This window comes from Jaculus jaculus, chromosome 11 (assembly GCF_020740685.1).
Source record: "Jaculus jaculus isolate mJacJac1 chromosome 11, mJacJac1.mat.Y.cur, whole genome shotgun sequence".
Classification (NCBI taxonomy): Eukaryota; Metazoa; Chordata; class Mammalia; order Rodentia; family Dipodidae; genus Jaculus; species Jaculus jaculus.
The window spans coordinates 103,016,505-103,044,481 of NC_059112.1; the positions used below are offsets into that span (position 1 = coordinate 103,016,505).

The 27,977-nt window shown below is 52.4% G+C and overlaps 2 protein-coding genes across 8 annotated transcripts in view; one reads left to right on the top strand and one right to left on the bottom strand.

The window, feature by feature from the left end:
- Clec16a (C-type lectin domain containing 16A) overlaps positions 1-2,571 on the bottom strand; it is a 237,136-nt gene extending 234,565 nt beyond the window's left edge. For all 7 annotated transcript variants that reach the window (XM_045161465.1, XM_045161463.1, XM_045161461.1 and 4 more), the window contains exon 1: positions 2,350-2,571. In XM_045161465.1, coding sequence (XP_045017400.1) covers positions 2,350-2,429 — 80 coding nt within the window. In that variant the 5' untranslated portion in view covers positions 2,430-2,571. The remainder of the gene's footprint in view (positions 1-2,349) is intronic.
- A 4,303-nt stretch (positions 2,572-6,874) lies between these two features.
- Dexi (Dexi homolog) lies at positions 6,875-23,020 on the top strand. Its single transcript, XM_004652259.2, has 2 exons — positions 6,875-7,370; positions 22,389-23,020. The coding sequence occupies exon 1, from the start codon at positions 6,943-6,945 to the stop codon at positions 7,228-7,230; it is 288 nt and encodes a 95-aa protein (XP_004652316.1). The 5' UTR covers positions 6,875-6,942; the 3' UTR covers positions 7,231-7,370; positions 22,389-23,020.
- The last annotated feature ends 4,957 nt before the right edge of the window (positions 23,021-27,977 follow it).

Consider the following 27,977-nt stretch of genomic DNA (forward strand, 5'->3'; position numbering starts at 1 on the left):
ACCAGTACCTTTGCCCAAGTCACCTAGGGTCTTCTAAGCCCTGCACCAATCAGTGCTGTCATGGGGACTAAGCGGATCAGCCTGAACCAGGGCACAGAGCTCTGGTTTCCTGTGACCTCGGCAATCAACCTGCACAGTTCCCAGGGATACTGCGAAGGAACCCTAGGCCCTTCGCATGCCGGCTGGCCAGCAAAGATGCCCTGCTAGCAATGAGACTGGGGCGACTTGACGATTTCCCCAAGCTGGGAAGTTTTCTGTCAGAAAGACAATGTAACACGTGGAAGCTCAGGACACTGTCCCTGACACTTTGCTGCTGTCACCTCGGGGCAAGTGACTAAAGCTCCTTGAATCTTAGCTTCCACTTCTATGAAATGGAAATAATAGATCCTAGAACTTGGGGACTTGTGAGGAGAGAATCAATGAACATACAGGAAATCCTGAGCATGAAAAAATACAGCAGTCCACAGCACAGTATTGTGAAGGGCTCCAGAGCGGGGTGAGAGCCTGCAGGTGCCCATTCTAGCCGATGACCCAGCCCTCAGGAGGATCACCCGCTCCATCACAGCACATCCACCCACTGGAAGCATTCCTGAAATCCTTCAGCCGCTCCCGGCTCCCCTTTTGGCCCAGCTGCGCTAGCAGTTGAGATTCCTGCTTCCCTACCAACTCCATCCTTGCCCCGGGCCTCTCTTCTCACCCTGTCCGTACTCCAAAGCCATCCTGCCCCCACACACTTTCAGATCCACAAAACTTACTACATGCCTGCTCCTCCATGTTAGGAATGACTTTAGAGCCACAGGGCTTCCAGGATCAGGTATGAGGCCGTCCCCCCAGTATGATCCCATTCTCACCAATCCCAGAGACCTCTGTCATCTTCCCACCATCCCCTGCCGTCCTGCCACCCCCACCCTTTGACTGCACATTAGAAATCTTGTACGGTTCCCCTTCTGGAAACCAGAACCCTGAGTGCTCTCCATCTCTCCCCAATTCCTTCATTCCTTCATCTTTTGCAGGTGTATATGTGTGCAGGTGCATGTGGGTGCACATGGGTGCACCTGGAGGCCAGAGGTCAGATGCCTTCCTCAATCACTCTCCGCCTTATTTATTGAGACCCAGAGCTCGTGAATCCAGCTAGACTAAGTAGCCAGTGGGCCTTGGGGATCCACCTGTCTCCACCTTCCGACTCCAAAGCCAGGCACCACCATGTCCAGCATTCACATGTGTGCTGGGCATCCAAACTCAGGTCTTTGTACTGGCGTAACAGGCACTTTACAATCTCCCCAGCCCCATATTCATTTTTCTTTGCATTCTTTAAGTGTCTGTTGAGTTCCTACCATGTGCTGGCCACAGAGCTAGATCCTACAAACAAACTAAACAGCCTCCTGGATGAATCCGCTTAATAACAGAGAAAAGTAAAAACTAAGGGCATGGGAAGATAGCAGGGATGTACGGGGTGAAATCGAGAGAACTAACAGAAAGGAACTAGGAAGTGGGGGCAGATGGGGTAATAGAGTCTGAGCAGGCCTGGCTGAGCTGATAAATACAACTTGCATTATTGGCTACATGCGGTGTACCAATACTGGGTCAACTGCTTTGCATGAATGGCATTTATTGAATCCTTGTACAACAATTGCTGGCGGAGAACTGGAGGTTCAGAGAGGTGAAATAGTTTGTCCAAGGTCACACAGCTATTAAGTGGTGGAGTCACAATTTGAACACAGGTCTGACTTCAAAGCCAGTCTCATTTTTCCCTGTGCTCCTGCTTCCACGGGACTCTGACACGGGTCCTCCCCCAGGGCTCTATGGTTGACTGTCTCCTACTTAGATTTCATCCTGAAAATACTTTGTTTTCATCACTACTGTCCTTTTTTAGGGCACTTCTACATGTCGATGAGCTGTTCACTCTATTCAACCACTCCTAAAACTAATTACAGAACAGTACTATCGTGCCATTCATCTTACAACTGAGGAAACAGGTCTAAACGCATACATCTAGATTGAATCCAGATCGTCCCAGATTGCCCCCCCCCCCAAACTGTCCAGTTCAAGAGTAATCCTGGAAAGCTGGATGGCAACCCTCCGACACCAGCAAGAACCAAGTGCGTCCTCACACCGAAACCTCACCCCATTACTTTTCAGGTGCGTGAGGATTCAGGGGGGGATTCGCAGTCTCTGAAAAGCCAAGCGACTTGCCCAAGGTCACACGGCCAGGAGCGACAAGGGTCAGGGTTCGACTCCAGAGTCCGGATCTTTAACCATCACACCACCGCCTTCCCCGGACCCCCATCGGCGTCCCCGGCCCGAGCCCGGCCCCCCGCGGCCTCCCAGCTCCGCGTCCCGCAGACTCACTTGAGGTGGTCCAAGGAGTGGATGTTGCGGGAGGACTTGCCGTGGCCCCCGCCCACCCAGCTCCGCGAGCGGCCAAACATGTCGGCGGTCCAAGACCCCTCGCTTGCCTCACGGTCTCATGCTGGACAAGCCGAGCGGCCCGGTGCCCGCAGCTGCAGCAGCACAAGCCGAGGCGGCAGCGATCGAGGTGGCGGACAGCCTACCACCTTCCTCCCCGGCCCACAGCTCCGCACTGACATTCAGCCGGAACCGGCCGTTCGACCGCCGCGCTTTACGGCCGCCGCCCCGAGGAACGCTGGGAAATGCAGTTCACCCGCGAGGCCCTCGACGACAGGACTCTGAGAATGGACCACAAGGCCCGGAATGCATCGCGGGGCCATAGAGGAGAGGCGGGGCGAGAGGAGGGGAGAGCGCTCAACGTCATTGTGGGCGGGGATGGAAAGCTTGTGGGCGGAGCCTCGCTGACGGTTGAAGAGATGTCTCTTCTGTATTAACAGTTAGTATTAGCTTTGTGATAAGAATAAAAATAGAGGGCTGGAGAGATGGCCTAGCAGTTAAGCGCTTGCCTGTGAAGCCTAAGGACCCTGGTTCGAGGCTCAGCTCCCCAGGTCCCATGGTAGCCAGATGCACAAGGGGGCGCACGCGTCTGGAGTTCGTTTGCAGAGGCTGGAAGCCCTGGCGCGCCCATTCTCTCTCTCCCCCTCTATCTGTCTTTCTCTCTGTGTCTGTCACTCTCAAATAAATAAATAAAAAATGAACAAAAAAATATTTAAAAAAAAGAATAAAAATAGAATTCAGGGCTGGAGAGATGGCTTAGTGGTTAAGATGCTTGCGTGTGAAACCTAAGGACCCAGGTTCAATTCCCCAGTACCCACGTAAGCCAGTTGCACAGGGGGCGCATGCGTCTAGAGTTCGTTTGCAGTGGCTGGAAACCCTGGCACCATTCTCTTTATCTATCTGCCTCTCTCTCTCAAATAAATAAGTATATAAATAATAAAAACTTTAAAAAAAATAGGGGCTAGAGAGATGGCTTAGCTGTTTAGGTGCTTGCCTGCTAAGCCTAAGGACCCAGGTTGAATTCCCCAGTACCCATATAAGCCAGATGCACGTGGTCGTGAGTGTTTGGAGTTCATTTGCAGTGGCTAGAGGCACTATCACTTAATCAATCTCTCTCCCTGTCTCTCTTTCTCCTCAAATAAATTAATTAATTTTTTTTAAATGAATAAAATTTGGCGTCTCAGCTACTGGGGAGGCTGGAGGCCAGCCTGAGAAATTTAGTGAGATTTATTTAATGCTTGTCTCAAAACTTTTAAAAGGGCTGGGCTTGTAGCTCAGTGGTAGAATACTTGCCAAGGATTCATGAGGTCCCAAGTTCAATCCTCAGCACTCTAAGAAGGAAAAAAGGAAGAGGAGGAAGGAGAAGGGAGACAAGGCTCAGTGTTTAAAGGTGCTTGCTTTCAAAGGCTACAGGCCTGGGTTCAATTCCCCAACACCCATGTAAAGCTAGTTTCAACAGCAAGAGACTTTGGTGTGCCCATATGCACACATAGTGGGGGAAGGGGTAAAACTATTTTTTTTTAAGAATTAACTAAATAGAATGACATACTAGGTATCACTACCCTAAGCACTTTATTTAATTATCATAACCCTACGTGGTAGATACTGTTATTGTCCCCACTTTATCATCCAGAAAAACCCAAGTCACAGAGAGGTAAGGGACTTGAGTGTCAGAAGCAGGGTTAAAGCCCATTCTTCTTTTCTTTTCTTTTTTTTTTTTTTAATTATTTATTTATTTACTTGAGAGCGACAGACACAGAGAGAAAGACAGATAGAGGGAAAGAGAGAGAATGGGCGCGCCAGGGCTTCCAGCCTCTGCAAGCAAACTCCAGACGCGTGCGCCCCCTTGTGCATCTGGCTAACGTGGGACCTGGGGAACCAAGCCTCGAACCGGGGTCCTTAGGCTTCACAGGCAAGCACTTAACCGTAAGCCATCTCTCCAGCCCTCCATTCTTATTTTCATTCACCAACAAACCAAAATTGCAACAAATACGTAACGGCCTTCTCTGTCCCAAAAACTATTTTTCCATTTCTACTTTAGTTTAAAGACATATATTACAAAGGTTTCCATCCAAAGTCCACTTCACAAATTCCAAATTAAAAGAAAAAGGGGCTGGGTGTGGTGGCGCACACTTTTAATCCTAGTACTCAGGAGGTACAGGTGGGAGGATGGCCATGAGTTTGAGGCCACCCTGAGACTACATAGTGAATTCTAGGTCAGCGTGAGCTAGAGTGAGACCCTACTTCAAAAAAAAAAAAAAAAAAAAAAAGGAAAGAAAAAGGGAACTCTGAGCTTTTTACATGAGCTGACCCATATCTAAATATCACTCCTGAATTGGAAGCAGCAGCTCTGTGGAGACTTCTCCTTTGCCACCCACTTACTCATTTCTCCATCTCACACTACTGAAGGTCTACGGTGTGTCAGGAAAGAACTGGACCAGGGGCCAATGGTCTCCCCAGTATCTAGAACAAGTTTTGGCACATAGAAAAGTGTTCAACGAATATTAACAGAGTAAATGAATGAGTGAGTTGCTTTGCTTTCAATTGTTTATGAAATGGAGACCAGGGCAGGGTGAATGGCTTGCCTTATAATTCACCTAAAGGAGTGAGAAAAAGCCGGTTCTGACCTGCAAAGAGCAGTACTCACAGGGCTGGAAAAATGGCTCAGCGGTTAAGGTGCTTGGCTGCAAAAAAAAAAAAAAAAAAAAAAATGACCTGAGTTCAACTCCCCAGTACCCATGTAAAGCCAGATGCACAAAGAGGCGTGTACACCTGGAATTTGCAGTGGCTGGAGGTCCTGGTGTGCCCATTCTCTTACTCTCTGTCTCTCTCTGCTTACAAATAAATAAATAAATTCCTTTAGAAAAAGAGAAGCACTCAGGTCCAGCAGTTCCCAGGGTCCATTTCTGTAGGCCTCCATTTTCCTCATTTGTGAAAGGGGGCAGGCAAGTACTCCTGTACCTAGCCTGGCTCTAATGAAGCAACGCATACCGAGCTCCAAGCTAAGTGTGGCCTTAGATGAAAGGCCTACTGAGGGCTAGAAACGTAGTTTAGTGGTAGAGCATTTGTCTAGCATGCACAGGGTCCTGGGGTCAATCTCCAGCTCTGGAGAAAAAAAGGAAAGTTCAACTGCTTTGGGAAGCATGTTTGGCGAGTTCATTCTCCTAAAGATGTACAAGGGTTGCCTGTGAGCAGAGGGATCTGGGAGGAAGAGCTGGTTATACGTAGTTTGGTCAAATGTTTACCATGTTATTATTTTTCAAACGCGGATTATGAAATAAAAAAATACACATTGAGAAGCTGAAGAGATGGTTAAGGCGCTTGCCCGCGAAACCCAAGTTCTATTCCCCAGAACCCACATAAGTCAGATGCACAAGGTGGTACATGTGTCTGGAGTTGGTTTGCAGTGGCTGAAGACGCCAATTCTCTCTCTGTCATGAAAAAAGACACACTGGGCTGGAGAGATGGCTTAGTGGTTAAGCGCTTGCATGTGCAGCCTAAGGACCCCGGTTCGGCGCTTGATTCCCCAGGACCCACGTAAGCCAGATGCACAAGGGGGCGCACGCATCTGGAGTTCGTTAGCAGTGGCTGGAGGCCCCGGCGCGCCCATTCTCTTTCTCTTTCTCTCCCCCCTTCTGTCTGTCACTCTCAAACAAATAAAATAAACAAAAGAAGACACACTAAGCAGTCTTACTGGAGGAAGAATTTGACCTTTTGCTAGTCTCTCCACCCGAGTGCTCCCAACCCACCATGATGGGCAGACCTCCCAACTGTCATAATTTGTGGAGAACCGAGGGAGGGCTGATTGAGTTTTCTCACCCCAACTGTGGAAAAACAAAAACAAGAAACTGTGCCGCCTTCCCCCTTGTCAACCTCCGCTTTCAAACTGCGGAGTCCCAACGCCATACCCACCCAAGTCCTGCGAGGGATGCAAAAGACGCAGCCTCCACGCAGCCGCGCAACTCAGAGACCAGCGCTCGCAAGGGGAGAGGCGAAGCAAGGAGGTGCCCGCCCCTGGGACGGCTCGGGCCAATGAGCGCGGGCACGAAGCCAACCAATGAGCGCCGAGGCGAGGCTGGGCGGGCCAATGAGCGCCGAGGCGAGGCTGGGCGGGCCAATGAGCGCCGAGCCGCCCGGGAGGCCGTGCTCACAAAGCGCTCTCTCCCGGACAGCGACCCGGCGGCCGCAGCCATGGGCACTGGGCCTGCGGCGGCGCCGAGGGGGCTCGAGGAACGGCCGCGGCGGGCTCGAGAGACCGCGGCGGGGACTGGGCCTCGCTGAGTCGCGGAAGCCGCTGGTTACTTCTCCGGGAACGCTGCGGGGACATCCGAGGGTGCGGTGGTGATCGGCCGGCGGCGTTCCGGGGGGGCGGGGGGGGGGCTTGAGGCGCGCCCTCGGGTACTGCCGCATCTCCGTGGAGACGGGCGCCCCGTCCGGGGCTCCCCTGGATGGCTGCTGAGCTGCCCCCTCGCCGGCCGCCCGGGCGCCGCAGCGGCTGAGGTCGCTGGGATCGCCGGGCCGTGGTCGTCCCCCTGCATGCCCGGTGCTCGGGTCGCTGCCCATCTGGACGCTCTGGGCCCCTTGGTCTCCTACGTGCAGCCTCCGCTGCTGCCCTCTATGTTCTACGTGGGCCTGTTCTTCGTCAACGTGCTGATCCTCTACTACGCCTTCCTCATGGAGTACATCGTCCTCAACGTGGGCCTCGTCTTCCTGCCCGAGGACTTGGACCAGGCGCTCGTGGACCTCGGCGTACTCTCCGACCCCGGCTCTGGCCTCTACGATGCTGACTCGGAACTCGAAGTCTTCGATGGGTACTTGGAGTAAGCTCTTCACTTCTGTTCCCCGCCTCTCTCCTCCACGAGCCTCAACCTTAACCCTCGGCCTGGACCAGCTGCCCAGATCATGCCAACGGTCCTAGTTCGGGGGCACCACCCGGACCGAGATGGGACCCCAGGAGGAGGCCTGTAAGTGATACAGGATGGGGAAGAGAGTGAGAGGGTGGGACCCCTTAGGTCAGACACACATATCCTTCCCCCAAGCCCTTGATTCCTCTGCCCGCCTCCTGCCAGGAATAGCTGAGGCTGTAAAGCTCCCCCAAACAAAGGGACCCAGGACCTAAGTTACATTTGGGGTAACCACGGACTTTATCCCCATGACTTGGGCAAAAAGCTTTAGCGCCCAAATCCGTTTGAGGAAGGGCTGCCAGTTCCCTCCTTCCCCACCCCCCCCAGCCTCAATCTTGATGACCTTGAAGGTTAAGGAATTCTCACTACTTGAGAGGATGAAATTGGGGCTGTCAGAGGAAGCGCTGATCACGTTTGTTCTGTGGTGGTGACTGAGTGAATTCAGGGGCCCGCGAGCCAAGGCTGCAAGAGGAGAAGCCAGCAGCAGAGAACCCTGCACTTCCTTTTGGCTTGCATCTGCTGCTGTTTTGGAGTCAGATTTCAGGGTGCCCAGCTTATGGCTTATTAGTTCCGCAGTTTCACAGGCCGTCTGTAGGGTGCAGGCTAGCTGGGGGTTGCAGCTAGAGCTGACTTTGTCTGCAGTGTTTGCAGAGCATCAAGGGGCTTTTGGATGGCACAGGAACCACAGGCTTGATGAGTGTGCTGAGGTGTTCAAAAAGATAGTATTTCTGCCAGGAACCTTTGTTTCCTGTCCGTGATGTGTGCTAGAAGTGGGGCAAGTGGAAAGTCCAGGGAGGAATAAGGCTAGCCATAAATCACCCAGTAAAGGAAAAGAGGCAGCTGGGCTAGATGAGAGAGAGAACATGCATGCCAGACCGGCTGCCAGGCAGCTGTCAGGTACAGTCAGAGAGCAAGACTTTCCTGGCTGCACCCTGTGGATGGGTGATGTTGGAGACGCACAGGGCACAGAGCCTAACTGACAGTGAAGGGGAACAGGGGGACGCTGAGCTGCTGGACATAGTCTCTCATTTGGAAGGCAGGCACTGATGCCACTCCGCCCAAGCAGGAGGGCACCCCTCCTGCCTTGCCCGCCTTTGCCTACATACCCATAATCAGAGTGTCTCAGATTTGGGTTCTGTGTCAGAGGGCCATCGGCCAGATGGCTCAAACAACAAACATTTCTTCCTCACGGTTCTTCTGAGGGCACTAACCTCATTCACCCGGGGCTCTACCTCATGACCTCATCACTTCCTGTGGGCCCCACCTCCTAACACCCTCACAGTGGGAACTGGACTTCCATAGTGGGATTCGGCGGGCGCAGGAACATTCGGTCTGTTACAGAGTGTGATGCAGGGTGGGCAGGGCATGCTTGAGGACAGTGCAGCACCCTATAAGGTCACAGTGAGATTTTTTTCGATTTTGAAGAGCACTTTACTTGAGCTCTGTGAGCTCTTCATAGGAGCCAAATGCAAGGTGGGCGGGTGCCAGCCGCTCCACATTCCTTCCAGCCTGCCTACCTGCCTGCCATCCATTCTTCCATTGAACCAGTGCCTGTTTGTTCGGTGCTCAGTGAGGGAGGCAGACCGAGGCCTAGACATGGTGGCCCTCAGTGAGGAAGATAGATGCTCACAGACCACACAGTGAGGCTTTGAGGAGCCCTGCGGGCATCTTCTGCCATTGTATTCAGGGCTGCTTTCTTAGCCCCTGGCATCTATCTGGTAGCAGCTCTATGTTGAGTGAGCACCACGCAAGAAGAGGGACAGGCTGCGTTAACTGGAGGGTCTGAAAGACTTCTCTGAGAAGACGATGTGTGAGCTGAGCCCTGAGCTGACAGAAGGAGCCAGACATGAAGAGGAGCAGAGGGACCTTGAGATGGGAGAGGGTTGGCTCATCCGGGGACCAAAAGGAGGCCACAGTGGCTAGAGAGAGAGCTGCCCAGAAGTCAGTAGTGGCAGGGGGACCACTGTATAGGGCCTTTGACACCACAGCCAAGAGCAGTAGACAGCCATTGAAAGTTCTAGGCAGGGCTGACACAGGCCAGCTCACATTTAGTTAGCAAAGCTAACTGGCAGCTGCGGGCAGAATGGGTTCAATGGGCAAGTGTGGAAGCAGGGAGGCTACCAAGGAGGCTGTTGGCTGTCCAGCCTGAAAGGACGGGAACTTGGACAAGACCAGGTCAGTGAAGGTGGAGAAATAGGAACAGGCGGAGAACATTTTCAGAGGCAGAACTTCAAGATCCTTGCAGAGTCTTAAGGAGAGATCACACACCGCTCTGGGTTCCAGGTCCTCTGCATGTTCAGTCACCCAGTCAGTCAACAAACACTGGTCCTACTTGTCCTTCTGTCAGGCTGTGGGCGAGGCCCTTGTGATCTCTGTCCCCAAGCCAAGTGCGTGACTTTCAGACAGCATATCTCATCATCTTAGCACATTAACAGAAACATCTCACTTCCACAGGGGACACCGGCAAATTCTGAACTGAAAACTGAAGCACACATGCTTTGCCATGTTTTGCAACAACAAAACACGAGCATTGGGCTGGAGAGATGGCTTAGTGGTTAAGGCGCTTGCTTGCAAAGCCTAAGAACTCGTGTTCGAATCTCCAGGTCCCACATAAGCCAGTTGCACAGTGACACAAGCGTGCGATGTTGCACATGTGCACAAGAGGGCGCATGCATCTGGAGTTTGTAGTGGCTGAAGGCCCTAGTACACCCATTCTCTCTCTCCAAAAAACAACAACAAAAACCAGCATCCTTGGGAACACCCTTGCTAATTGTTCAGAGTGACAGGACCTGACCCAAGTTGAATGATGGTAGGGAAGAACGAGAATTGTAGGAAACGCTTTATGTGAGACTGGAGATTGGCCGAAGCCACACATAGCACTCCATCGCCTCGAATCCCCACTGGGGAGCCAGCAAGGCCAGCCCCAGGCTGCTGGAGGGTTGATCAGCAGAGATCTAGAGTAACCTGACTGAACCTCAGCTCCAGACCCTTTCCGAAGGCAGAGGGGCTGTGGTGTAAGTCTCCCTTGTTCCCCCATGTGGTCACGGGCACGCGTGTTCTACACTAGCCAGGCCAGGCCAGGAAACACAGAGGGCCAAGGAAGTGCCGGGTGGTAGGCCCAGAATGAATCTCAACAGAAAAAGGACTCCACTTTTGCTCCCCCATGCCTTCCCCTTGTGTGTACCCACATAATTCAGTTCCTCATACATTTGCTGAGCACTCAGACAAGGCAGTCAAGGGTCAGGGTCAAGAGCAGTGATCCCAGGGCCAGGGAGACAGCTTAGGTGAAAGCACTTGGTGCCCGAGGCCGAATTCCTGAGTTTGGGTCACCAGGCCCCATGGCAAAGCTGTAAGCTGTGGCAGGCCTCTGTATTCCTAGTGTGCCTACGTGAGGAGGAGACGGGAGAGTTTCCCCAGAAGCTCAGGAAAGGAGCGGTGAACAAGAGACCCTGCCTTAAACCTGATGGAAGGGAGGACTGGCCTGGAAGTTGTTCTCTGCACACATGCCTGTACTCACACATATCAGATAAATCTTGAAGAAGAGCAATGAACTTTCATCCAGGCGGCCTGGGTTCAAATCACAGACCTAGCCATGACCTTGGGCATGCTGTTTAACCTCCCCACGCTTCTGTGTCTTCTATAAAACAGGGATCATGAAAATCTGCCTTGATGGGAGGATAAAGTGCTAGACCTTTCTGTAGTCGAGGGTACGTGAAAGTCAGCCTCTGAGATTGACAGGCAGACACAGTGGGAAGCCGGACTGCGCCGGCTTTGCTAGCGCCTAACTCTGCACCTGCCTTGTGCATGAATATTCATATGCCACCACCAACAGAAGGACCGGCTCCCTGAGCACAGGGACAGCACCCTGCGCTCTCCCCACACTGGCTTCCAATGCTGCCTTCCTTCCCAGCCAGGCCCTGGGGACCTTTCCCTGTGCTCATAGTCTCCAGGGCACCAGATCAAGAGCTCTGGGGAACTGGCTCTGCAGTTCCCTCGGGTGTTCACTAACTGCTTAACAGAGTAGAGGATCAGCTCCCTGCCTGCCAGGAGGGAAGGCCACACGTCTGGCTTGGGAGCCAGGACAGTCCCCATCAGGGTCATTGGGGTGCAGGAGCAGCTTAGCTGGATTGATTCTGACAAACGCGGCAGGTGCCTGCTGACCTGGGGACTGTAGAGAGGAAGGGTCCCTGGGCTAGAAACGGGGAGAACGGAGCATGCCGCCGCCAGTGTCCACATAGTCTGGGGCAGTACAGATGCCAAGTGAGAGCGACCCACTCGATGTGTCTCACTTCTAGGCAGGTCTGCTGCTCCTCCCCACCTCCCTGCCCTCGGCCCTCCTTGCCGGTCTGTGGCCTGCGCTGTGAGCATCCTGCTGCCCAACTTGGAAACCCACAGCTTCCACAGGGACACACATGCAATCAGATACAAGTCATGGGAGGGAGACCTGCAGGCAGCCTTTGGGGCAGGAGCAGGAGACCAGGCAGGACACTGAGGCTGTCATGTACGAGAGAGGAGCTGCAGTTGTCGGGAGGAGGGAGTACTCCGAGGCCTGGCTGACTGTCCATCCCTGCTCCTGACAAAGAGCTCACCCAGAAGGGCCCTGGGCACAGAGTGCAGCCGTGCCGACTGCCCCTTTCAACAAGAGAGGACTCTGGTACATATCTCAGGGCAGCTGAGATGCCAGGGCCCCCACTGCCTTGTTAACACAGACCAGAAGGAAGCCTGGAAGAGGCGAGGTCGATACCACATCCTCCAAGCCGTAGGGTCTGCTTAGTGAAAGCAAAACCAGGAAGGCTTCTGTCATCTTCTCTGTCACATTGCTGGCCAGTCTGCTGCCTTCACCTTGGAACTTCCGAGAGCATCATCTGCCCTTGGGAAACTAACATCCCTGTAAAGGGGACAGACGTTGTGGAGCCGGGCGACCCCTCAGTCTCATGATCCTCCTACCTCCCTGCCTGAGTGTTGGGATTACAGGTGTGATTCTCCCATACCTGGCTGAAATGGACAAGACAGTGGTACCCAGAGAGGGGAAGTGAGGGGCGGAAAGAACAAGACCAAATAAGTGAGCCACACCTCCTGCATGGCACTGTGGCCATCAGAGAGCACTGGGGCCTTCTGCAAGGGTCTCCCGTGGCCCTCAAGTGCCCACTCTCAGCTTCTGCCAGGTCTCTCTTATCTGCATATTTCTTCCCCCCCCTTTTTTTTTCTGAATTCCTCTAAAAAGTTTTTTAGAAGTTTTGAAGTAATTTCATGCTTACAGCAAAGTTGCAGGAAGAGTAAAGAAGGCTCAGGCACGCATCCTTCACCCAGACCAGCAGCTGGCATTTTGCTTAAGTACACGGGGCAAGCTCCCACTCGTCTCTCTGCATGCATGCATGCATGTGCATCTACACATGCACACATGGGCAGTCTTTTCTAAATGAGTAGAAAGCGGGTTGCAGCCGCTATGTTCTTTTGCATTTCTCAATATTTTTCTCTGGATTTTCCTAGAACGAGGATATACTTATATAATAGCTACACTTGTACTGTAACAGCAAATCGTTTGTTTTTGGTACTTGTTTGCGTGTTGTTTGAGACACAGTCTTATGTAGCCAAGACCAGCTTTAGCTGCTAACCCTCCTGCATCCCCCTCCCCAATGCCGAGGTGACAGGCGTTGCAGCGGTTGCCTTCTGGTTGCTGTGACAAAACACCTGACTAGAAGCAGCTCATGAAAGCAAAGGGTTTATTTTGGCCTTCAGTCTTGTCATGGCAGGGAAGGCCCAGCACGAGCAGAAGCTGGCTCACATTGTCACAGATCAGCGGGGAGGAAGGAAGTTGGATAAACACTGGGGTCGGAGCTGGGCTCCTAAGGCCTCCCCTGCAACATTCCTCTTCCAGCAAGGCTCCACCTCCCAAGGGCACTGCAACTTTCTCAAATTGCTGCTGACTAGGGACCAAGTATTCAGAACACATGAAGCTCTGGGGAACACCTCATTCAACCCTCCACAGCACACACCACCATGCCTGGCTAACATCAGCAGACTGAGCAGGGATGCAGTCCGTGAGCATGCTGGTCTGTAGCTTTATTCCGGTTGTATCCTCTGTTCCAGGGATGTCCCTTGCCAATGAAGGGGGGAGAGGTAGGACTCAGGACCCCAACCCCTCGCATTGGCCACAAGCCTTCCTCCGTCTGGAATGGCTCCAGTCTGGATCTTGGTGACATTGGCACTTTTGAAGGGGACAGTCTGGCAATTGGTGAACTGTCTCAGCTTGGGGTGATGTGTTCTTGGCCGGAAACCAGGAAAGAGTGTGTCCTTGGTACGGCTTGTGGGAAGCATGTGCCGTCTGTCCCTCGCTGGTTCTGTTCACGTCAGTTGCTTGACTCGGGCAGTGTCGGCCAGGCCTCTTCCCTATCAAGTTACTGCTTTTCCCTTTATCATTTAAGTTGAATAACACTGGTTTTAGTGCTACACGTGTAGAAACCTACTTTTCTTCCTATGGACTTAGATTATTTGGGGGGTGCATAGATACTGGTGCATGTGTGGGTGCCTGTGTGTGGTGAGCACACGTAGGCCAGAGGTTGGCATTGGATGTCTTTTCACTTAACGCTGTGCCTTGGTTACTGAGGAATGGTCTCACTTGAACCCAGAGCTTACCAGCTCAGCTAGACTAGCTCACCAGCTCTCCCCGAGAGTCGCGTTTCCACCTCCTGAGCGCGGGGGGATTACAGGGGGCCTATTACTCCCATCCACCAGGTACATTGGTGTTGGGGATCCAAATTCTAGTCCTCAGGCATACATGGCAAGCACTTCACCTAGAGAGCCCCAGCTCTAATTTTTTTTATGTTTATTTATTTATTTGGGAGCGACAGACAGAGAGAATGGGCACACCAGGGCCTCCGGCCACTGCAAACAAACTCCAGACGCATGTGCCCCCTTCTGCATCTGGCTAACGTGGATCCTGGGGAATTGAGCCTCGAACCAGGGTCCTTAGGGTTCACAGGCAAGCGCTTAACTGCTAAACCATCTCTCCAGCCTCTAAATTGTTTTTGATGGTGCTGGGAAGTCAACCTCGTACGTCCCACAGACAAGCACATGCAGGACCATGAGCTGCTGCCCCAGCCTGTGTAGCTTTTCTTTAAAGTGAACACTTAGGGCTGGAGAGATGTCTCAGTGGTTAAAGGCACTTGCTTGCAAAGCCTGATGTACCCACGTAAAGCCAGATGCACAAAGTGGCACACGCATCTGGAGTTCATTTGCTATGGCAAAGCCTTGTTGCATCCATTCTCCCCTCCTTCCCTCCCTCCCCTGCCTCTCTCTCTCAGATAAATAAAAACGTTTTTTGTTTTGTTTTGTTTTGTTTCGTTTCGTTTCATTTTGTTTTTCAAAGTAGGGTATCACTCTAGCCCAAGCTGATCTGCAATTCACTGTGTGGTCCAGGCTGGCCACAAATTCACAGTGATCCTCCGACTTCAGCCTCTGAATGCTGGGATTAAAGGTGTGTGCCACCGTGCCTGGCAGAGAGAAAGAGAGAATGGGCACATCAGGGCCACCAGCCGCTGCAAACAGATTCCAGAAGCATGTGCCCCTTTGTGCATCTGGCTTCACATGGATACTAGGGGATTGAACTCCAGTCGCTCGGTTTTATGGGCAAGCGTCAGAACTGCCGAACCATCTCTCCAGCCTGAAAATAAATAAGTAAATATTTTCAAAACAAGTGCTTGTGTTGCTCTCCTGGCGTAGTTAAAAAGTAAACACCATAGTCATTACTTCTGGCCCAGTAAGTAGCAAAGCCTGCTAACAGCCGGGCCTGCAGCCGGTTCTCTATTGAGAGATTGATTAGCAGCCATCCGGGAACAAGAAGCGCCAATACCAAACCAGAGCTTCTCAAAGTCGCAAGGCACTTGACCAAGAACCACAAAGCAGTCCGCTTTATCACTGTTGGTGCATGATGTCTCTGGACAGTTCCGTGCAGCCCCTAAAATTGTTTCCTATAGTGTCTGCAAGTCACACGCACTTGGCTTAAGGTCCCAGCTCCCAGCACCTCAGACCGATGGCACCGTCTCCACAAGCCTCAGTTTTCTTCTCTGTAAGAGAGGAACAATAGTACCTGTCTCCAGCTTGTTCCAACTCGGCATACATTAATGGTGCATGCATTGTGTTAGGTACGGGGGGTGGCTATCCCCAAACCCTGCCCCCTTTCCTCAGGGGCCCTTGCTTTTCTGAAGGCCACTATGCAGGAGGGAATGTCTGTGGCTAACCTGGGAAACAGCCCAAGGGTGGTGATTGTTGGTACGCAGTGAATCCCAAGTGATGCTGCTGTCATCCCAAGTCCCAAGGGGAAGCTTCATTCCTAGGATTCCTTCCCAGCTGGATGGTTAAAAATAAGTGCCTCTCCCATCCCTGCATAGCTTCCCCTGAGCATCACCTTGTGACGCTGGCTGGGCAAGGCTCATTACATGAGGAAGGAACCTGAGGTTTTAGGCGGTTCAGTGACTCATCTCAGATGCCCAGCTATGAGGCGGTCATGTTGGGCCTCCTCGCCACCCACACTCATCCAGTGCTTCAGAAGTGAGGTGCGGAACTGCTGGCATCCTGAGATGTAGCCAAGTGCCCCTGGCCTTCCTATTTTTTCTTTTTTGCCAGCCCCAGGCGAGGGGCATTGGGCCACCTTAGTGGTGTCGTCTTAGTGGTTTATGACAAGTGGTGCTGGTCTTTTGTTTTTGATAGTAGTGACAGAAATGTTCCCTTTAAAATAGCTGGGTGGGAGCTGGAGAGATGGCTGAGTGGTTAAGGCACTTGACTGCGAAACCTAAGGACTCAGGTTCCATCTTTCTCCAGATCCCACATAAGCCAGATGCACAAAGGTGAGGTAAGCACAAGGTCACTGATGCCCACTAGGTAACTAGGTTCAATGGCATTGCTGAGGCCCTGGCATGCCAATTCTCTCTCTCTTTCATTCTTCCTCTCATTCTCTCTCTTTCTTTTAAAAATAAAAATAAAAATAGAGCTGGAGAGATGGTTTAGTGATTAAGGCACTTGCCTATGAAGCCTAAGGACCCAGGTTCAATTCCCTAGAACCCATGTAAGCCAGATGCACATGGTGATGCACATGTCTGGAATTTGCACTGGCTAGAGGCTGTGTACCCATTCTCTCTGTCTCTGTAATAATAAATAAACAAATAATATGTTTTAAAAATAAAAACAGCTGGGTGAGGTGATTATCCAAGCACTCAAGAGGCTGAGGCCTACTTAGGGTAACCCCAAAACAACAACAAAACCACTGTTAGGCTCGGGTAAGTGACACACACCTGTAATTCAGGCATCGGTGAGGCTAAGGCAGAAACCAAGTGTTCAAGGCCAGCCTGGGCTATATAATGAGGCCCAGTTGCAAAAAGAAAAGAGGTGGGGAAAAAATGTGCTCCAAATTCCAAGACCTTTTGGGCATTGGCATGAGGCCACAGGTGGAAAATTCCACACCTGATTTGGCGTGACGTGTGGCAGTTGGAATGCAGACACGCTAAAAGCACGGCATGAGATCACCTCCAGGCTGTGATCATAAACACCTGTTTATGGAAATAAAGGAATCTTATTTTTAGACTTGGGTCATTTTCCCAAGATACCTCTCATATGATATGCAAATATTCCAGAATCCAAAATCTGACTCACTTCTGGTCCACGCATTCCGGATAGGGAATACTTAGCCTGTGCTAAGTGAATAATGGCCTACACTCGGGATGCTGTGTGAGACCGTAGAGACAGGGACAGCTACAGGCACACTGGGGACAGAGCATCTTCGCACAGCCGGCGAGCTTTCACACACAGCCAGCATGGATCCACTGTTTCTCTGTGACACCGGCTTGCCTTGGGGCCCCACGTGGAGACCAGCAGCTTCTCCTCTCCTGCATCTTCGCCTGGGAGCAGAGGAGAAGGTCTTTGTCTGCCACCATACTGGGATGGGATGGCTGCAGATCAGGGTTGACCCCAGACAGGATGTGCATTTTTGGTCCTGTGGTATGTGGAGAAAGAGGGATACACAGTGGGTTCCTAGAAAGCTGGGTGTCTGGAAAAGAGCTAAGGCCTTACGCCACTGAGGGGTTGGTTTCAAGCGTGGGGCAGGGAGGGCTGGATGTTGCCAGACACTTGGCCAAGACGAACATAAACAGCCCAAGGAGGTGTGCATCGTCGGCTCACGTCCAGATGGGGAAGTCAACCTAGAGACAGGAGGTAACTTGCCTGAGGTCACACAGCTAGGGATAGGCACGGCAAGAATGGCTCAGACAGGCCAACTCCAGCGTTTACTGTGGCTGTCCCAGAGGAGGGTGGGGTGACTGAATGGCAGAAAGAATCCCATTCATCATGTCCAGAACAGGGCCACCAGTCTCTACCCCCAAAGGCACAAGAGCCATAGTTTCAGAGCCAAACCCCAGTGGAGACCACCTGTCTAAAGAGGTACTAGGTGGAGTCATGCCCTGCTTCTTCTTCCCTCTCTCTCTCTCTCTCTCTCTCTCTCTCTCTCTCTCTCTCTCTCTCTCCTCCTCTGTGTGTGTGTGTGTGTCCTTATGGTGCCCCATGCACTTATCTGTGGTGGGGGTGCTGGCCTGGGGTGTCCTGCTCCATTGCTTCTCTTACTGATGCCAGAGCTTCCTGATGTTCACAAGCCTTAGTGACTCCTTGATCTCCACATTCCTTTGCAGGCCTGGGATCACAGGCAGACATGGCCACACCCACCTGTTTGTATGGGTTCTGGAAGTTCAAACTCCGATGGTTTCAGGCCCTCATGTTTGTGCAGAGGAGTGCACTTAACTGCTGAGCCATCTCTCCTGTCCCTTTGTTTCTTTTTCCTTTCATTGTTTTTTTTTTTTAATTTTTATTTATTTGAGAGGGAAAGGGGTAGAGAGTGAGAGAGAGAAAGAATGGGCACACCAGAGTTTCCAGCCACTGTAAACGAACTGCAGATGCATGTGCCCCCTTGTTCATCTGGCTTTTGTGGGTCCTAGGGTATTGAACCTGGATCCCTCTGGCTTACAAGATAAGTGCCTTAACCACTAAGCCATCTCTCCACTCCTTTTGTATTTCTTTTTTTTTTTTTATTTTAGAGAGAGAGAGAAATGGCACACCAGGGCCTCAGCAATGAGCACAGCTACGCTGGCAGCTGTTGGGACCGCAGTCACAAGGACTGACTGGGTTTGAAGCTTCACCAGTGTCTCCTCCCTGGGCCTGGGTGTGCCCTCTGTGGGCACCCACAATGGTGAATGTTGGTAAACAATCCTGAAGATTCCTAGATACCATGGCTCTCACCACCACACCCCCAGGGGAGAAGTCAGCAGCAAGTAGGCACTGGGGAGCTGGAGGAGGAGCCTCAGAATGCCTTCCTAGGGGCCAAGCCCTCCCTCCAATGCTCTGGCTGCAGCCTCTGCTTCCCGCAGTTTCTGTGAGGAGGTGGGGGGGGGCTGAGCGTGGGGTGCTGCCTGTGGGGTCGGCGGGAGCTCGGGAAGTTCCTGAGCAGCGGTAGGACATGTTCCCGGGTGGCTTTTGGCAGATAGTCCGGCAGAAGGCAGGAGAAACTTGGCCCAATTGGTCCCACTTCCTACAGGACCTCATCTTGGCCCTGTTCCAAACCATGGGACCTTCTGGACCACCATGTCCCTCCCATGCAGCTTGTGCCTGATGCCCGTCTCCCTCTGTGCCCGTGCTCTTGCCCTATCACTGGGCGTCTACCATGCTCCCGAGCCACTCAGTACCTGTGCTCAGCAGTGTACCTGGGGTCCAGCACACAGGATGTTCCGGGTATGTGATGTTTAAAATCTCAACCCGGGACCGGAGATGTGGCTCAGTAGTATGTGGTGTGGCCTTGGGTTCACTTCCCAGCACTACAGAAAGTAAAAAACCTCAAGTGGAAAAGGCCATGGAGTTGAGCGCCAGAGCCAGGCACTGGCAATGTTGGGGTTTTTGTTTTGTTTTGTTTGTTTGTTTGCTTTGGTTTTTTGAGGCAGTGTCTCACTCTAGCTCAGGCTGACCTGAAACTCACTCTATAACTCCAAGATGACCTTGGACTCACAGTGACCCTCCTACCTCAGCCACCCACGTGCTGGGATTAAAGGCGTGTGCCATCACGCCTGGTTACTTTAGGTTTTGTTTGCTTGTTTGTTTGGGTTTTTTTTTTCACGTGTGTGGTGTACGTGCATGTAGAGAACATTCTCGTGTGCACACGCACGTGCAGATTAGAGGTTGAAGTTGATCTTCCTCTGTTACTCTCCACCGTATTTTGATTTGAGAGAGAGAGAATTGGCACGCCAGGGCATGAGCCATTGCAAAGGAGCTCCAGATGTGTGTGCCACCTTGTGAGCATGCCCCACCTTGTGCATCTGGCTTACGTAGGTTCTAGAGAGTCAAACTTGGGTCCTTAGTCTTCACAGCCAAGGCCTTAATCTCTAAGCCATCTCTCCAGCTGTCCTCCTTACTTTTCAAAAATATTTATTTGAGAGAGAAAGAGGCAGATAGAGAATGGGTGCGCCAGGGCCTCCAGCCACTGCAAAGGAACTCCACATTCATGTATCCATGTATCTGGCCTTACGTGGGTACTGGGGAACCGAGCCTGGGTCCTTTGGCTTTGTGGGCCAAAGCCTTAACCACTGAGCAATCTCTCCAGCCCTCCACCTTGTTTTCTGAGACTGGGACTCACACTGAACCGGCCTCACTGGTGCAGATGGACTAGCTAGTCGGCAAGCCCTGGAGATCACCCCAGCTCCACCTCCCCAGAGCTGGGATTGCAGGCACACACAACCATGCGTGGCTTTTACTTTTATGTATGTCCTGGTGTTCCAAGCTCAGGTCCTCTTGCTGGCATAGCAAGCCCTTTACCCACTGAACCACACCCCCTCCCCCCCCCACACCCGGTTTTGTTTTGTGAGACAGGATCCCTCACTGTATAGCCCAACTGGGCCTTGAACTCACTCAGCACTCACTCAGTAGTCCAACCTGGCCTCAAACTTGCCATCGTCTGGCCTCAGCCTCCCCAGTGCTGGGATCACAGGCCTGTGTTACCTCACCCAGTCAGGCTTTGGTGCCTTTTCAGCTAACTATCTTTTGACGGGTATCTTCCCCTCTCTGGGCTTGTGGGCTCACAACAGCATCTAACTGATGGGCTTGTTGGGAGGTAGACATTACCACATGAGCCAGGATTCAAGTGCAAAGTATTTCTTTGGGAAGAGGTCCCAGGGGCTCCTGGTGGAGTGTGAGAAGTAAGCCAAGTAGCCAACTCAGGGAGTAAGAGTGGGTGCAGGATGGGTCATCGGGAGCTGAGATACTGGTGTGCCCCTCGCTGGCTGTGCCCAGTGGGGAACAGCTGCTGCAGGAGGCGTTGCTGCTGCCGTGCTTACAGCCTGGACCGCAGGCAGGCCCTGTGGAGCTGCAAGGCCGGGGACTGGGGCGTGGGAGTGGAGGGAAGGGGCGAGGCTGCCGTGGCTCTGCGCCAGGCCTGTGACGTACAGGAGCGGCGGGTGTCGTGACTGGCCTAGTTGCCGTCCTTCCCCTCCTTGCCACCAGTCCACGGTCAGCTCGGCCTCGTGCACTGGTGCAGCTGTAGGCAGGTCACCCGGCGTCCCCGGGCCTGTGTTTGCCAGCCTGTGAAATGGGGAGAAGCATAGTTGTCTGTGGAGATGGTTCTGCTTAGGTGAACCCTTAAAAGGGGGAGGGGACAGTGTCAGCCTTCAGTGACTGGCGGTGCTACCGGCATCTGCTGGTTGGAGGCCAGGTCTGCTTCTGAGCACGCGGTGCTGGAAACAGCCCCACATCCATGAATGGCCCTGCCCCAAGGTCAACAGCACCCTACTGAGCACCCTGTGTGATTCACCTAACATTCTGACGTGCTGGGTTTTTGTCTGCTTGTTTTTTGAGATGGTCTCACATACCCCAGTCTAGCCTCGGACTCAATCTGTTGCTGAGTCTGGCCTTGAACTCTTGATTCGCCACCCTCCAAGTGCTGCCGTGACCGGTGTGCACCTTCATACCTGGCTCTCACAATTATATTTGATGCTCAGTGAAGTCTGTAGAAGGAGGAGTCTGAGCCTGCAAAGACAAGCCTCCAAACAAGGGGGGCTTACAGAGCTGTATGTGTGTGGGGGGGTGAACCACGTACACGGGATGTTACAGAGACACCGGGGCTCACTGCGTCTGGGAGAAGGGGATGGGAAGAGGACCTGCCCAGGGACTGTGCCATTCCGATGATGTACCAAGGGACCAGGAGCCAAGCAGGCTGCTGAGTTGCCTGGCCATGGTGAGAGCCTTCCTGTAGGCACAGCACTTTCCTGGCAAGTGGGAGGTGCTGCCAAGCCCTGCCCACTGCTCAGAGCTTACTTAGCTTCCTGGAGCCCCAAGACACTCAGCAGCCCCTGTGTGACCCTCCCATGTGGCTGCACTCCTCCAGCCTCAGTATCCCCTTCCCTCCCCGTTACCAGGGCTTCCCTCTTCCCATGGAAAGTTGCTGTGACTCTCCAGAGTCTCAGAAGTGAGGCAAACGCATTATAAAGTACTTGAAATCAGGCCTGGAGAGATGGCTTAGCAGTTAAGGTGCTTGCCTGCAAAATCTAGCGACCCAGTTTCGATTCCCCAGAACCCACATAAGACAGATGCACAAGGCCGTGCACACATCTGGCATTCATTTGCAGTGGCTGGAGGCCCTGGCATGCCTGTTCTCTCTTTTTTTCACCTCCCCACTCCATGTGTGTGTAATAAATAAAGTAAAAATTTTAAAAGAAGAACTTGTAATAAAAATTATAGAGGAGCAGGGATATAGCAAAGTGGGTAAAACCCTGAGGTTCTACCCCAGAATTGCATAAACCGGATGTGGGGGATCAGGTTCATCAGAAGTCCAAGACAGCCTGGGCTACCTAAGATCCTTTCTCAAGAAGATTTTTTTTTTTCTAATTATAGCAAACATCCCCAGCCTGAGCCGGGGGCTTTCAGGGGTTCCTGGAGCTGATGGGATAGAGCAAGGCTTCCACGCCCCGCCTGAGCCCGGTGGAGGCTCGCCAGGCCAGCGGTGTGGCGGCAGCATCGCGGCCTCCTGTTAATAACAACCCTTTGTCTTCTTGCTAGGCTTGCTGCCCTCGAAAGCTTCATGCCAACAGACAGAGTCCTGTCTCATCCCAAAAGTGTGCAAGAAGAGATGGAGACCAAGTGCCAAGGCAAGGAAGGCAGCTGGCCCCGCCCGAGGGGGAAGGCCATGGGAACCCAAAGACCTCTCCCACCACTCAGCACTCAGACGTCCCGGCCTTGGCTGGTGACAGTCCACTGTTTGTAGGAGCCCTGCACTCCCCGACTGCACCTGCCTCCCTCACTTAACCTCCGAAGAGGACACGGCGAGCCGGATGCGGGATGCAGCGAGAGACGCACAAGCCCCTGACCCCAGGGCCCTGCAATCCTGGTTGAGCCTTAAGCTAGGCTAGGCTCTGCGCGAGACTGGTCTAAGTCACTGTTTTCAGGGAGTCCCTCAGAAGCCGAGGGACATGCCAGTAGCCCAGGGCGGGGCTTGACCTCACCAGGTTGGCAGAACTGCTAGGCCACATACTGGAAAGGCATGTTGCTGCTCTGGCCAGAAATCTATTTTTGAAAGTGTGAGTGGTGTGAATACTTGATTTCCATAGTTCTGTATGTAAAAGCAATACCGAGAGGCTGATTTATTTCCATTAAAAAAAAAAAAATGTATGCAACTCCAAGCCCTCAGGACTCTGCCTGGTTGGATTTTGGGTTTGTTTGGTTTGGGGTTTTGTTGTTGTTGTTTGGGTTTAGTTTTTTGAGGTACTGTCTTGCTCTAGTCCAGGCTGACCTGGAATTCACTAGTTGTGTCAGGCTAGCTAGCCTTAAACTCATGGCCATCCTCCTGCCTCTGCCTTCCAGTGCTGGGATTAAAGGCATGTGCCACCACGACTGGTTGTTTTATGTTTGTTATTCTATTGTATTTTGGAAAAAGGGGCATCATGGTTGACAATGTTGGGGAGGGACAGAGGCAGAAAGTACTGGGGAGTCTACCCCCCAGTGGGGCTAGTACGAGAGTTCCAGGCTAGCCCCCTCTCAGTTTCCAAAAGGCCGAATTTTGGGGTGTGGAAAGAGCCTGGTGACCCCAGGAACTCAGACCTGAATCACTCAGAAGTGGCTATATGGGGTCCTCTGAAGAATGAAGGAGCCTCTCTCTCTCTCTGTCTGTACCTCTGTGCTTGCAAATAAATAAAAATATATTTTAAAAACAACAACAACAACAAAAAGACCTTTTAAAGCAGAAGTTAAGGCGCTTGCCTGCCAAAGCCTAACGACCCGAGTTCAATTCCCCAGCACCCATATAAGATGGATACACAGTGCAGCTGTATCTGGAGTTTGTTTGCAGTGGCTGGAGGCCCTGACGTGCCCATTCCCTCCCCTGCCTTTTATTAAAAAGACCAAAAAAAGAATGAAGGAACAAGGGAGAGGAGGATGAACACAGACAGACCTTCACCCACATACTGGGTTGAGGCAGGTGTGATCAGCTCTATTCTGCAGGTGAGGCGGCAGTGTGGCCCTAAGGAAAGGAGCTATGGCACCCTTTCTCTTTGTGAGTCCTGGGCAGAGGATGCCAAGGTGGGAAAAGAAAACAGCCAAGAGAGCCAGGAAAACATCCACACAGGGAGAGAGGCTGCGGGAGGGGAGGGGGCACACAACCCGCTGATTCCCTCCGGCACTGTTGCCCGCCTCAGTGGGACTCGGAGAAGCCATGCCCGTACCTGCAGAGGTCCTTCAAAGCACTCGGAGGCATGTGGACCCTTTGCCTATCAGTGTCACATTCCTGACATGGGGACAGCAGTTTGTCCACTTCTTGGGATGCCACCATGTTAATTATCACAAGGAGGGGCACCTTCATGTTACTGGTGTAACGCCATGCCAGGCCCCTCAGAGCCCAAACTAGAACACCATTTTTACTTACCTACTGAACAGCGGAGCAGACTGCCCAACCACATGATGTGCAGCCTGGCCCAGAGGGCTTTTGTTTTGTTTTGTCTTTGTTTTTGTTTTTGTTTTTTGAGGCAGGGTCTCACTCTAGCTCAGGCTGACCTGGAATTCACTACGCACTCTGAGGGTGGCCTCAAATTCATGGCGATCCTACCTCTGCCTCTCAAGTGCTGGGGTTAAAGGCATGTGCCACCACGCTCAGCTCAGAAGGGTTACTTTAAAATTTTTATTTTGAGAGAGAGACGTGGGGCGGGGGAAGAGAATGGGCACGCCAGGGCCTTCAGCTGCTACAAACCAACTCTAGACACGTGCACCCTCTTTTGCACATGTGTGACATTGACCGCTTGTGTCCCTGTGGTCTGGCTACCATGGGACCTGGAGCTTTGAACATGAGTTCTTGGGCTTTGCAGGCAAGAGCCTTGACCGCTAAGCCATCCCTTGAGCCTCAGAGGGCTTTTTAAATCTGTCAAAACATAAAACTGGCCAGGGCAGGAACTTTTACCTCATTCATCACTGCATACCGGGGCATTGTTGTAGAGTGGGCAAAGCAATGCTGTGCTGAGGGCGATTCAACCACTGCCCATTTACTGGGCATCTACAGTGCATGCGCAGGCTCATCACCGGGTGCAGAGGCTGCAAACAAAGGAGGCAGGTCCCCTACCCTCTAGAGCTCACATCCTAGATGAGCAGCAGACAGATGCAAGCACGAGAAAGATTGACTAGCGATGGGGGTAGAGGAGGGTCTGTGTGTGAGGGCTGAAGGAGAAGCTGGCCACGGGAAGGGCTGAGAACATTCCAGATAGGGCAAGGAGAAAATGCATGCACATAAATAAGAATGACAGCTCAGACATACAGACTTGTGCGCCAACCTTTTTCTTTCTTTTTTTTTTTTTTTTTTTTTTGGTTTTTCGAGGTAGGGTCTCACTCTGGTACAGACTGACCTGGAATTAACTCTGTCATCTCAGGGTGGCCTTGAACTCATGGCTATCCTCCTACCTCTGCCTCCCAAGTGCTGGAATTAAAGGCGTGCGCCACCACGCCCAGCTTTCTTTCTTTCTAATTATTATTATTGTTAATTTGTCTGGTTTTTCGAGGTAGGGTCTCACTCTAGCCCAGGCTGACCTGGAATTCACTATGGAGTCTCAGGGTGGCCTCGAACTCACGGCGATCCTCCTACCTCTGCCTCCCAAGTGCTGGGATTAAAGGCGTGCGCCACCACGCCCGGCTCGCTTTTTCTTAATATATTCACGCGTTACATCTTCATGCAACCTCGTGAAGAAGATACCGTGATTGTGTCTCTTACAGATGAGGAGGCTGAGGCCTGATAGGAGCGTCCCTGAGTATGTGGTGAGCCCGGCACAAGGCCCAGGCGGCCCAGCTAGAGCCTGTACTGCGTAGCCAGAGGGCGTAGCATGCCACTTGGCACATAGTAACCACAGTCAACAGGATGTCTGTGGCAACTGCTTTGTCTGTTTCATTGTTTCTTACATAAATGGCAGCTACCATCAAAAAATAATTAGAAGGCTGAAGGGATGGCTTAGCGGTTAAGGCGTTTGCCTGCCAAGCCAAAGGACCCAGGTTCGATTCCCCAGGACCCATGTAAGCCAGATGCACAAGGGGGCGCACGCATCTGGAGTTTGTTTGCAGTGGCTGGAAGCCCTGGCATGCCTATTCTCTCCTCCCCACCTCTTTCTCTGTCAAATCAATCAATAAATAAAATATTAAAAACAAAAAGTAATTAGAGGTGAAGATGTAGCTTACTTAGGAGAGCGTGCACAAAGCCTCAAGTTCAATCCTGAAGACTAAATAACCCAGGCACGCTGGTGTACACCTGTAATCCCAGGAATTCAGGAGGCAGGAAGATCAGGAGTTCAAGGCTATCCTCAGCTCAACAGTGAGTTTGAGTCCAGCTTGCGCTACTTGAGACCCTCTCTCAAAAACAACAGCAACAAAAATGAATTAGAGCCTCTGGTTTTATTTCAGCATCTCTGGAAAGGCCACAGGTAGGGGTACAGGTGTGCACACCTGGCTGATGGGTGTAGCAGGTGGCTTGGCACCCCCCTCTTTGGCCCCACAAATGGGACTTCTGTGGACCTCTGCAGAGACACAGGTGTGATACCTGAGTGCTCACAAGCCAACCCTGCTCCTCAACATGGACGCTCTTAGTAGCTGGGTTAGTGCAGAAGGACCTACCTGCCTCTTGGAGGGTTGACCTCCTAGTAACCCAGCCTGGCAGCTGCCCCAGGCTCTCCTGGCCCCAAGTGCCCCTTCTCAGGAAGGAGCGCAGAGTCATGGGATCAGACCAATCCTGCGGGCATCAGGGCTGCCCATGCTGGAGCCACACAGATGGCTCCCAGTGCCACTGCCAGCAAGCTCGCTGTCCCTGCCACCTGGAAGAATCATTGCATCAGCAGGCCGTGCTCCTTGGACGACAAGAACAGCCATGCTGCTGACGGTTCTCTGGTGGGGAACAGCTGCCAGGTCCCTTCCGGCTCACGGCAGCCAAGGCAGCGGTACACTCTGGCTACAGAATGGCTCCCAGGATAGAGTGGTGAGAAGTGAGGAGGAGGGAAGCGTTCTTCTGTATATAATCCTTGCTATTCCAGCCTCCTGGATCCAGGAATAATGAGTTTCTGCTAAATCTTAGGAAGTCACAAGAAAATCCTTGCAGCAAAACAGGACTTGAACAGAGGAGGACTCCACAGTATGCGCAGGTGTGTGTGTGTGCCCACTGAGCACCAGAAGGTTCCAGACAGGATGTGTGACTTCCAAGGCTAGGTTATGAACAAGATACAAACCGTCTCTGCCGACCTATCTCCTCTCTCTTCTTTGTCTCTCTCACTGGGAGATCTCTCTATAACCCAACCACCAGTCCCCATGGAGGTGTTATCAGCCAGCTGTCCCTTCAAGGACCCAAAGCCCCATAGTCAACAGCCAGTGTCCACGTACTAGATGCATAGGTGAGTTGAGATGACCTCAGCTTGACTTCCAGCTGCCCCTGCTGATGCAGGATGGGAGGGGGCAGTTCGGGGAACAGATGAGCCGTCCTGGCTGAGCCCAACCAATTGGCAGATGTAGGAGCATAATGACTACGTGTGCTGTGTTAAGTCACTATGGTTTTAAGATGACTTGTTTTGCACTAGATTAACCAGGACAGGACTACCCCCAAATGCAATGCATGATATAGACCAAACCCCACTCCTGCAGCCAGACTAGCAGGGGCATTTATAATGTAGTGAGCGCAGAGGGCTGGCTGGAACAGCCTGGGTAAGTCCCTCCCCTCTTCCTGTAGTGTACTGTCCCTGGCTCCTGCCTTGGGTCCAGGTCTGGGCCAGGCCTGGCTTAGTGCAAACAGTGCCATAGGTAGAAAGAGATGCCACAGAATCCCTGTTGCACTGGGGATCAGCAGGCCAGGGTTCACCCACTGGCATCTTTAGCAGGGGGTCTGTTTTCAGAGTAAAGTCCAAGCTGGCCCAGGGCCTGGACAGGTAGCCATATGGCTGCCTCAGGTCCTTGTTCTTGCCTGGAGTGTCCACAGGGAAGGTCTCAGATTTCCCGGGTGCACTGCAGCTGGACGCAGGTGCCCATCTGTCAGCCCAGGCTCACGATGGACGAGTGTAGCAGGCTTCCACCTTGGCTCCAAAGGAACGTGGAACCAGGCCCGGGGCTGGCGGCAGAATAAGATGTGGATACTTTCTGCAGCTG

What these genes read in the sequence shown, in the direction of transcription:
- Dexi (XM_004652259.2), top strand. Translation starts at nt 6,943, where the DNA reads ATGCCCGGTGCTCGGGTCGCTGCCCATCTGGACGCTCTGGGCCCCTTG.